Source organism: Staurois parvus, unplaced genomic scaffold (assembly GCF_062004578.1).
Source record: "Staurois parvus isolate SC_StPar_1 unplaced genomic scaffold, SC_StPar_1.0 ptg000894l, whole genome shotgun sequence".
Lineage (NCBI taxonomy): Eukaryota > Metazoa > Chordata > Amphibia > Anura > Ranidae > Staurois > Staurois parvus.
The window spans coordinates 2776508-2788730 of NW_028318690.1; the positions used below are offsets into that span (position 1 = coordinate 2776508).

General features: G+C 41.0%; 1 protein-coding gene across 4 annotated transcripts in view; it reads left to right on the forward strand.

The window, feature by feature from the left end:
- The window catches only part of SORBS1 (sorbin and SH3 domain containing 1), a 177341-nt gene that overhangs the window by 22911 nt on the left and 142207 nt on the right, over positions 1-12223 (forward strand). For all 4 annotated transcript variants that reach the window (XM_089656208.1, XM_089656211.1, XM_089656209.1 and 1 more), the window contains one exon: positions 5843-5956. In XM_089656208.1, coding sequence (XP_089512334.1) covers positions 5843-5956 — 114 coding nt within the window. The remainder of the gene's footprint in view (positions 1-5842; positions 5957-12223) is intronic.

Sequence of the window (12223 nt, forward strand, 5' to 3'; positions counted from 1 at the left end):
TCCATTTCCATTTGTGCTTTTATTGAAAGCTAGTGTCTGAGTTGATCTTATCACCAAGTTTGTGTTTGGAATGTTTTACTTTTGTTTTACGTTTTGTACTCACAGAAAATATATGTAAATCATTTATATTTGCAGAGTTTATAATTTCTTTTAATTTGAAAATAAAGTTGAGCATGCATTGAGCGGTAGAAAGTTTTTGCAGAGCTTTTTGTGTCTTGAGTATGATATTGCTCGCCTTTAAATTGTTTTGTATTGTGGTTATTACAAGGTGAAAGCATGCCATGCATGAACTGTTCTTGATGTTTATGTTTAGCTAGCCATGAGTTTTGCGCTTTTGGTTCAGCTTAACCACAGCCACCCCTCAGTGCCATTGGTCTTTGTGGCCTTCAAGCTTTAATAATTACATTTAAGCAAACATCCAGGAAACCGGCTTAATACAATGTGAATACAAACTCTTTTAACTAGTGCTTTATGAATAGAGGATGGGTGGATAAATGAAAGGTCCGCCTTTTCTATTCATAAATCATTTTTCATTCATGGAAGCTGTAGTGGAGCTTCTAGAAATGGAGGAGGAGCGCATAGTCATCACCAGAAGATTATGGCGGCAGGGGAGGGGGTAGGGATCTGAGGAGTCCAGCTAAAACCACAGCAATCTGCACAATATTGTAAGTATTTTCCCTTGTGCTGATTAGTAAAAATATATATATATATTTTTTTTTTAAACAACTTAGTAAGGAATCATAATTTCCTTACATTTCCTTCTTGTATTTCAATAGTTTTTATTAGTTTTAATCAGTATAAAACAGAGGCGACAAAACATGCCCCCACAGGGGCTATCAATTGCACCGATAAGATAAAAAACATAATAATAAAAGAAAAACAGTGCTCTAACTTCAACAAGGCAGAAGGTACGCCCACGCAGGGGCTATCAATGGCACATAGGTTACAATGACGGTAATGAAATTCTAACTGCAATTAAAGGCAGCTGTCCACTATCACCCAAAAAACTAACCGAAATGGAGAGATAGAAAGAGAGGAGAAAAAAAGAAAAAAAAAAGGAGAAGAGGGGGCAGAGATCCAAGAGCGCCACCATCGAACGCCAGTGCCTAACGCCATTACATCCCCATACTAACCAAAGGAAGCCTTACATTTCCTTCTTAAACATTATGAGAAAATCCTGCAAAATATTTCTGAAATGCAGGGCAGGAAGATGCACTCTTGACAATCCAGCAACTGTAGATCAAGACCCCTGTTACCTTTCTACAAATTTTGACCTGAAACACTTTGAAAATACTTAGAATTCAGTACATTGATGAACGGATAATCTCCCTGTTAACTTTTTATGACATATGTATGCTGGCCACAAGCCCAAACAAAACCCTTTCAACTGTCAGTCGTCCCTCATAGCCACCTATCAGATTCAAACAAGCCTTGAAAATATACACTCACCGGTCACTTTATTAGGTACACCTTGTTAGTACCGGGTTGGACCCCCTTTTGCCCTCAGAACTGCTGTAATTTTTTATGGCATAGGTTCAAAAGGGTGTTGGAAACATTCTGCAGAGATTTTGGTCCATATTAACATGATGACATTACACAATTGCTGCAGATTTGTCATCTGCACATCCATGATGTGAATCTCCCGTTCTGCTACATCCCAAAGGAGCTCTATTGGATTGAGATCTGGTGACAGTGGAGGCCATTGGAGTACAGTGAAGTTATTGTCATATTCAGGAAACCAGTTGGAGATGATTTGAGCTTTGTGACATGGTGCATTATCCTGCTGGCAGCAGTGATCAGAAGATTGGTACACTGTAGTCATAAAGGGATGGACATGGTCAGCAACAATACTCCGTTAGGCTGTGGTGTTTAGACTATGCTAAATTGGTACTAATGGGCCCAAAGTGTACCAAGAAAATATCCCCTACACCATTACACCTCAGTTTCCTGTTTACAGCTGGCAGGAGTGGCACCCAGTGTGGTCTTCTGTTGCTGTAGCCCATCTGCTTCAAGGTTCGACATGTTGTGCATTCAGAGATGGTATTCTGCATACCTTGGTTGTAACAAGTTATTTGAGTTACTGTTTCCTTTCTATCATCTCGAACAATCTACCCATTCTCCTCTGACCTCTGATATCAAGGAGGCATTTTCTTCCACACAACTGCCACTCACTGGATATTTTCTCTTTTACGGACTATTCTCTATAAACCCTAGAGATGGTTGTGCGTGAAAATCCCAGTAGATCAGCAGTTTTTGAAATACTCAGACCAGCCCATCTGGTACCAACAACCATGCCATGTTCAAACTCACTTAAATCCCCCTTTCTTCCTCATGATGCTTGGTTTGAACTTCAGCAAGTCATCTTCACCAAGTCTAGATGTCTAAATGCACTGAGTTGCTGTCATGTAATTGGCTGATTGGCAATTTGTATTACCAAGCAATTGAACAGGTGTACCTAATAAAGAGGCCAGTGAGTGTGTATACCACTGTGTTTGTCCACACCAATAGATATATCTAAACTGAAAAACAAAAATGTAATTTATGCAGTTTACCAGTCCTAAGATGTGGTCGCTGCCGTGGTTTATCTTTTTTAGGGTAGCAATAGAAAAATCTTATGGATCCTGCCAGAAATCTAGGGTCCTTGTAACTTCATGTGCACAGAGCTGAAACATTAAACGATGTTATGAGCCTTTCCAGTTCACCTCTGTGGACTACATAATGCTTATCCCCATGTTATGGAAGTTTTCTGTAGTTCTTACACACTTCCTATTCTAGAGTGACAACACTGCTTCTCTACAGATATAGTGCAGTTCAGCGAGAGCTACACACCCCTGTTAAAATGTCAGGTTTCTGTGATGTAAAACAATTAGACAAAGATAAATCATTTCAGAACGTTTTCCACCTTTAATGTAACCTATAAACTGTACAGATCAGTTGAACAACAAACTGAAATCTTTTAGGTGGAGGGAAGTAAAAAAAAAAAACTCAAATAATATGGTTGCATAAGTGTGCACAAACTAATACATTGTTTAAGCTCAATGAGTCTATCAGCATGGCACATCTTGACATGGCAATATTTGCCCACTCTTCCTTGCAAAAACACTCCAAATCTGTCAGATTGCGAGGGCATCTCCTGTGCACAGCCCTCTACAGATCACCCCACAGATTTTCGATCAGATTCAGGTCTGGGCTCTGGCTGGGCCATTCCAAAACTTTAATCTTCTTCTGGTGAAGCCATTCCTTTGTTGATTTGGATGTATACTTTGGGTCATTGCCGTGCTGAAAGATGAAGTTCCTCTTCATGTTCATCTTTCTAGCAGAAGCCTGAAGATTTTGTGGCAATATTGACTGGTATTTGGAACTGTTCAGAATTCCCTCTACCTTGACTAAGGCCCCAGTTCCAGCTGAAGAAAAACAGCCCCAAAGCATGATGCTGCCACCACCATGCTTCACTGTGGGTATGGTGTTCTTTTGGTGATGTGCAGTGTTGTTTTTGCGCCAAACATATCTTTTAGAATTTTGGCCAAAAAGTTCAACCTTGATTTCATCAGACCATATCACCTTTTCCCACATGCTTTTGGGAGATTTTAGGTGTGTATTTGCAAAATTTTACCAGGCTTGGATTTTTTTCTTTGTAAGAAAAGGCTTCCGTCTTGCCACTCTACCCCATAGCCCAGACATATGAAGAATACGGGAGATGGTTGTACCACACAGCCTGTACTTGCCAGATATTTCTGCAGCTCTTTTAATGTTGCTGTAGGCCTCTTGGCAGCCTCCCAGACCAGTTTTCCTCTCGTCTTTTCATCAATTTTGGAGGGACATCCAGTACTTGTTAATGTCACTGTTGCGCCATATTTTCTGCACTTGATGATGACTGTCTTCACTGTTCCATGGTTTATCTAATGCCTTGGAAATTCTTTTGTACCTCTTCTCCTGACTCATACCTTTTAACAATGAGATTTCTACAGCCCTAAGACTGCTGCAGGATGCTGCCATCTTGGATGTGATGTCAGCAGCCCCAGGAAAGACTCAGAGCTGTCACTAAAGTGTCACTTTATAGTATTCTGCTTCCCTTCTTCCCCAGCTACTACTGAAAAGGATATGTAGAGAGATGAGGGGAGGGACAGAGATGCTAAGTCAGCACAGACACAATAATTAAACACTCCCAGTAGAAGAGAGGGAATGATGTGGGAATCTCCCCAGTGAGGGCAAAAACATCAATTTAAACTTCATACAGGAAACAAAGAGGCTGCTTACCCTATACATGTGGAATTAAGCCCATAAGGATGAAATGTGTTAAATAATGTCTGACCAGAGACACTTGTCACCACAACAAATGTCCCCATTGTACACCTTCTCTCAATTCCTATTGTGTTGAACGCTCCAAATCTTTGAAGTTTTAGACAGATAAAATGGGCGAATCTTGCCAGTGAGGACAAAAACAGCTATTTTATACAGGAAACAAAGGGGTGAAGCCACTGAGGGTTTCACTCCCTTTCACAAAACTTTATCTAGCTGAACAACTCATGCTGCAGGTCCCCGCCAAGGAACTGCCTTTTTCTGACATGTTTCACCTTTATGGGTTTAATCATAAATATCTCTATGGTTAGGCTGGTAAGAGTGGTATGCTTCAAAGAGGAGCAGGGGGGACCTACAGCATTTGTTATTCGCCTCAATAATATTTGGTGAATTGACTCCTTTGGTCCCTGTATAGAGTCTTCACGGAGCAAGCACAAGCTGCTATGGGTGGCACCTACTGTAGCCACAGCACATTTTAGGACTGTAGATTGAAGTGGAGAGGTATCCAAACTGTAAATAATAAATTCACATTCCTCTCATAAGCTAAGTCTCATAATTTCTGAATAATAACAAAAGTGGATCTCCAGTCAAAACTTTGTTTTTCGTTTTGAAAAGAGTTGGAAAGGATTGTAACCTCTGTCAGGCTTTTACAGTCTGTGTACCCCTCTGAAGAGTTTTTACAGAACTCAGGAATGTTGAATTTGTATCGCCCGACACCCTGGATATGTAGTTCTGGGCGTCGGGCACGTAGTTTTTTTCACAACATTTAGCCCTGCTACGGGCAAGCAGCAGGGCTCACCTGTCAGGTGGAAGCATTCAGGCAGCAGCGCTGCCGCCCGATTGCTTCCACACAGCCCACGGTGTCAGCCTCCACCCCCGCTCGTCAAGTCTCCCAGGCTTTGCTTTTCTGGAGTTTTAGTGCACCTGGGAGGGAAAGGTGTAGCATCCAACCTCAGTGCCTGAAGCCGCCTGTCAAAGTTTATGACAAGCTGCAACTGGATGGGGCTGAATGCTGTACCAAGTGGTACTTAGCCTTTCTGTGTTCCAGGCATTTATTCTTGTATGCATTGGGCCCCATATGTGAGTGCCACTCAGTACAGCGTCGAGCCACAGGTTGCCATTGATTGACAGTTTACAGGCAGTGGGCCTAGACATTGAAACTACTTCCCTTCCCAGCACACCAAAACACCATATACATCTGTCTGTGAAAACTTGGTGGATGTTGTAACTCCACATTACTGTATGCAACATTTAAAAAAGGAGCTCTGCCAAGGGTTCCTCAAATTGTCTTTTAACTTTTTTTTTTATTACACTAAAACTTGCACTTTGCAAGTCTTATTTGATTTCTGAGATGTTGCTATTGCTGTGACTCATTATTCATTGCTTCACCAATTCAGTAGGCATGATATATGTGGAATGTATTGATCTGTGTTTCTTTGTGGCAGTATTATACATGGCATATATAGTAGCAAAGTGTTATGTAAAGGGCTCCCACTATTTGGCAGTTTGGACTGTATTCAGAATGCATTCTTATCTACTTTAGATGTGGATTCAGCAAAAGTATGCACAGGCAAAGGAGCTGTGACCCTCCGAGCATCCACACCCCAGGGGGAAGTGCAGAAAAGCAGATCTACCCTAGATATTGAGCTGATACCTTGTAAGTTTATCTTATTTAAATATCTATATGTTCTGTAAATGAAAAAATACATCATGTTGAAAGTTGGGTCAGTTCACTAAATTGTATGAATTATTATACTGTCTTTTTGTCACATGACGATTTTCTTATCAATATTTTTAATTTCAGTTCCTTAATCTAGGTTAGGTAAAATTGTTGTTTAACCACTGCATGCCTTTTGGGCTCGTTCACACCATATCTGTTGACCTGTGTAAATCTGCACTGATTAACACAGGCCCAACACCCTATTCGCACCACAATGCTGAGGTGTGTTATGGAAAAATGCAGCATGCATGCATTTTTTTAATTTCTTGTTTAGGGTTCACAAAATGAGTATGTGACAGTACAATGATAGATGTAAAATATATATAACATGTACACTACAGTACTAAAGAATACTTCTTCAAGAAGCTCTGGTAAAAATAAAAATCTACATGCCTAACGTGTCATGATTACAAGCATGTATGCAGTTTTATGCAACACACATCAACACAATGCAACACATGTCAACACGTCTTGGTTGTAAATGGTGTGACCATAGCAATCTGCCATTTTGGAGAGTGAGGTGTATTGGATGAGAAAAGGTGTGTGTGGAGCAAAGGTATTTTGTAAAAGAAATTGCTGGCCGAATTAGACTTGGACATGAATCAGTTTCTCACCTTGATGCTATAGCACAAGGATCTATATGACCAGCTAGACAAAAACTACAAAGACAACCAAAAGGAGGCCCTTCTTTGGATTGTTATAGCGTCAAAGATTGATCCAGAGTGGAAACGTTAGTCCAAATCCCAGCAGTCAGCCACTGGTGAGTACTTTACAGCATGCAGTTTGACATAATTGAAAAATATTGCACTCAGAAATGTTGGCACACATGTGAAAATGTTTATGTTGTTGTTTGCAGGTTTCGGTGGTGTATAGGCCATAGAGTAGGGCTTTCATTTTACCAATGGGACTGTGGTGTATACAGATCAGTGGCCCATGGCTTATCGTGATTGGTGCAGATCTGTGTCACTGGATGATGTGATTGCCATCAAAGGACTGTATTGTCTGTTTATAAATTTGCATGATTTATTGGTAATGTATAAACTTTAGAATATTTAAAGCACATTAATTTTACCAGTAGTACTGTGGCATGTACAGATTGGCTGTACATGCCACAGATTGGCTGTGCAGCTGGGGCAAGCAAATGGCACAGAAACCATCAATTTAACTTCCTCAGCTTCCCAAAGCCCGAGTTTTGGGAGTGAGTTGAATTTATTTTTTTTCTTTTTATCCTTAAAATTAGTACTTAAAAACTCATGTTGTCTTCTGTTTTCGGAATTGAATGCAACTTTGACTACGATAGTGCTGTAGATCAAGGGGAAAAGCAAGGCCCACCTACAGCGAGGCCAAGTTTTATTTACAGCAAGGCCCATTAATAGAAGAATTCATGTGACACATGCATTGAATCCTCTTCTGTTGGCTGCAGTGTAAGGCCTTAAACAAATTACTTTTGTTTTGAGTTTGGAGAACACCCGGATTACTACTTGGCTTTGTCCATGGTGCCCTTTCTACAAACAAATCCAAACATAAGTGGGTTGCTACTACCTGTCAGTTGTATTGGGCTTAAAGCATGTAAGCTCACCGTGCCTACTAGCAGTCCCCATCTGCTTATAAGTACAAGTGAAATCAGTGGCGTAGATAAGGGGGTGGTCAGGGGGCTCCAAACCCCCCTTCCTGGCAAGAGGAGAGTTGCCAACTATCCCTGCAGCCCTCAAAATTTCCACTCGCCCGCAAGTGGAATCAAGGTGGGAGCGAGTAGTGCCAGGACTAGGGGTTTGTGGGAGGGGTGGCAGTGGGGGCGGTGACCAGCAGCAATTTACCTGTATGGCTTTCAATGAAGCAGTTGAAAGCTAAGGGAGGTTGAGGAAGAGAATCGGCTTCCAGCTGCTTTATTGAAAGGAGATCGCTGCTTGTCACTGCCCCCATCGCTGCACATAACATACCTGATGGTTCAGTTTTCTTTCTGCCCCCCCCCCCCCCGATGCATCTGACTGATTGATATGAGTTCAACCTCAGTTCCTTCCACCCCTTCCTTCCTTCCTCCCCTCCCTCCCTCCCTCCCTCCCTCCCTCGGTTCCACCCCTTCCTCCCTCCCTTCCACCCCTCCCTCCCTTCCACCGACCCCCTCCATCCCTTCCTTCCACCCACCCCTTCCTTCCTTCCACCCACCCCTTCCTTCCTTCCACCCACCCCTTCCTTCCTTCCTTCCTTCCTTCTTTTCTTCCTTCCTTCTTTTCTTCCTTCCTTCCTTCCTTGCACCCCTCCTTTCCTTCCTTCCTTCCACCCACCCCTGCCCACCCACACTCCAGTCCTGGCAGCTCCAGCTCTGATGCATCTGACTGAGTGATATGAGTCCAACCTCAGTTCCTTCCACCCCTTCCTTCCACCCCTTCCTTCCTTCCTTCCACCCACCCCTCCCTTCCTTCTTGCAACCTACCCCACCCTTCCTTCCTTTTATCCACCTCTTCTTTCCTTCAACCCACCCCTTCCTTCCACCCCTCCCTTCCTTCCACCCCTCCCTTCCATCCATTTACCCCTCCCTTCCTTCCACCCACTCCTCCCTCCGTTCCTTTCTCCCATCCACCCCTACCTTCAACCCACCCCACCCTTCCTTCCTTTCACCCGCCTCTTCCTTCCTTTCACCCACCTCTTCCTTCTTTTCATCTGTCTCTTCCTTCCTTCCACCCACCCTGTCCTTCCTTCCTTCAAGGAGAAGTTGGTGGGGGGGGGGGGAGTGGTAAAACATCTACAGCCCTGAGTCCAATTCCAAAAATGTCAGCAACAGGTGGATACAAAAATCTTCTTGCATAAAGAAGTAAAAATATTCCATGGCAAACTTACGCTAATGTGTTTGTCTACAAACAGGCTTTATTCATAGCTAGTTATATAAAAAAAATCACAAAACCAATATATATGTGAGTGGAACCCAACCCACCATCCATAATCGGATCAAATAACACCTGTAGATGCAGGGGACAGGCTGAGTTAACGTGCACTGCTATCCATATAACACACCCAGTGAACACAATGACTCACAATGTAAACATTTATAACCACAAAAAAAAAACATACACAAATATAAAAAATCAAATCTAACATATACTGGCATTTGGAAGTTATAAAAGTAATACTTCACATGTCTGAAGATTTCTGGAGCAAATAAAGTGAGCGATCGACCCAGATGCAGATCGATATCCCACCTGAGGTTTAACCCCAAAGGTGATCTGGTCTGCAACCTGTGGATTCACCATGCTTCCCTCTGTAATAATTTACAATGCCTATTCCCTCCTCTTGCTGACACATAAACTCTCTGAATGCCACAAAAACGGAAAAAAGTCTCCTCCATGAATTTCTTTAAAATGTCGTGAGACATTAGAAATCTGTTTTGCTTGTGGGTTAATGGAGTCACAAAAATGTTCTCTGATGTGGGTTCTAAGACAGCTTATAGTGCATCCGACATACAGAAGTCGAAATGATGTGCAGCATACACCACATACGTGGTCCCACAATTTATAAAATGTCTAATAAGTCTCACCAGTATTAAGGGACTCAAAACTCTTGGTACATAGATTCAACGAGCTGTATGTTTTAACACCACAGGCATAAGAGCCCGTGCAGGAAAGCCAGGTAGACCATTTCGTTTTAGAACTAAAACAACTTGGGGAAAGAAGCGTACCGAGTGTAGGTGCTCTTCGACTCGAAAATCTACCACCATGCTGTAATACAGCATGTATGTCCTTATCTGCATATACAATTGGTAAATTCTTCTTAATACTATTAACAATAGACATTCTTATGACATTTCAATATTCTTTTGAAAAGGTAGTGACAAGGTAACCTTCCTTTCACTTCCCCGATTCCCTTGTCCAGATAAGTCAAACGCTCTCTTGTTCTGTATGTTACATTCTCCCAAAAGATGTGCCTGATCTCTCTCTAGCTTCAGTAATCCTCCTGCCTCGTTCTATACACCAATTGGGGAAATCCCTAGCTAACAGTCTATTCTTAATCATTTCCATTTCCTTATCAGAGTACACGATTGGAGCAGTTCCTTTGTGCCCAAACAAACTCTCCAACTGGTATAGTCATATGAAACGGATGACAACTTGTGGCAAACAAAGTGGAATTGTCTGCACACGACTTTCGGAAAGTTGCCATGGCAACAGAGCTAGTGATAAGATCACTCTGTAGAGTGATATCCAAAAAATCTCTAGATGTGGCATGAAAATTATAAGGAAACTCAATATTAAATTCATTATTATTTAAATAGGCCACAAAATCATTTAACATTGAAATGTCACCATCCCATATAACTAGGAGGTAGTCTATATAGCGACCAAACCAATGCAGATATTTCTTGTAAGGGTTCAGATGTGTAAAAAGTAACCATTCCTCCCACCATCCCATAAATAAATTCACCATAGAAGGCAAAAATCTTGCTCCCATCGAAGCTCCACAGATTTGAATATAGTAAGAGCTATCGAAAATAAAATAGTTATGGGTTAAAAGAAATTCTATGCATAGCAATAAATACTCCTGTAATTTCACTGGATAAAAACTGTATTGTTTTAAATTATATTTCAGTTCCTGCAGGACTAGATGGTGGGGGATACACAAATACAGGGCCCTCACATCTAATGTAACCCGCAAAAAAATTGGGGGTCCGTTGTATTTTTTTGAACCTGTGAAAGCACTGTTCTCGTGTCCTTGATGTAACCTGGTAGCCAAAAAAACAATGGTTGGAGATGTTTATCCACCCATTCAATTCATACATTCTGAGAGAGAGCCTATGCCAGCAACCTTAGGATGGCCCTGCATCAGCTCTCTCATTTTTTATACTTTTGACAAAACATTAAAAATTGGAATGACTGGATCCTGTACCATAAGGTAATCTGCAGTCTTTGGACTAATAATTCCCTTATTTTTACCTTTATTAATTCAATCTTGCAGAATCATACCAAAGTGTTTAGTAGGCTTAGATCTGAGGGGCTGGTAGGTGGAGCAATCATTAAGTTGTCTTAAAGCTTCCATAGAATATTGGTCTTTTGTCAATATTGCAATCAAACCACCTTTATCTGCTCCCTGGATCATGAAGTTCTTAGACTTTTTTTACTCCTTTATGCAATAAAGAAGATTTTTGTATTCAGCTGTTGCCGACATTTTTGGAATTGCCCTTTCTACAAAGAATTCCTGAAGATAGAAAAATTCTGCTTCCCATCAAAATGTTGAAATTATTAATACTGTCCGGATGCACAACGCAGTACCTCATGTATCTTAGATCCTTCAGCACCCCCACCTGCAGAACCACTACACCTGTACTCACCATCCCCCTTCCTACTTTAATCCTTAGTCTCCTCCTCCTTCTGTACCATTCCATAAACCCTTCCAATCACATGACAACATGGCTCACAGAACACATCCTCCTTGCCATAGTGGGCAGCTACTACCTCATTATGGGGAGGAGGGAGTTACCTATCATTTAATATCCAACCCAATTAGAGTTATAGACAAAAGTGCATTTAATCTGGATCTTCAGTACCCTTCATTCACAACACAATTATTTATGCAAATAGATAGGTCCAAAAAGAATCTACCCTCTTTAAACAAATAGTCTACCTATATGTGCAACAACAAAATTCTCCCCATATAGTTATATACATAAACTAACACAAAATCATAAAGTCCAGTGTCTCAGTGATCCAAAACAAATAATAAAAGTCCAGTGTCTCGATAGAAAAGAAAATAGTAGAACTAAAAAAGATGTATTTCTTGCAGTGTTGATTGTTGTGAGAAAACCTCAAAAATAAAGAAACTCACAATAGTGCATTACCATAATATAATCAAAGAAAGAAAAAAAAAAAATTTATATATATATATATATACACCTATGTATACGTAAACATGCACACACAGATGTGTATCAAAAAATTGTGCAACATTAAGTGATAAAAAAAATAGTAAACACTTGTGAAAACCTTCCAAAAAGGTAATAAAACACTCGTGCTCATAAATTATAAAATCCTGAAGTGATCCACTCAGTGAGATTCCTACCCACACGTGACACTTCTAGTGAGTAAGGCCAATATACCCTTACCAACAGTAGAAAGAACCCACGCCTTAATCATATATTATGTAGAAATCCTCCAAAGGAACTTTATCCTCCTCTCCTCCTTCACTTTTTGTTAGGGTGATGTTAAAATGCCATCCACA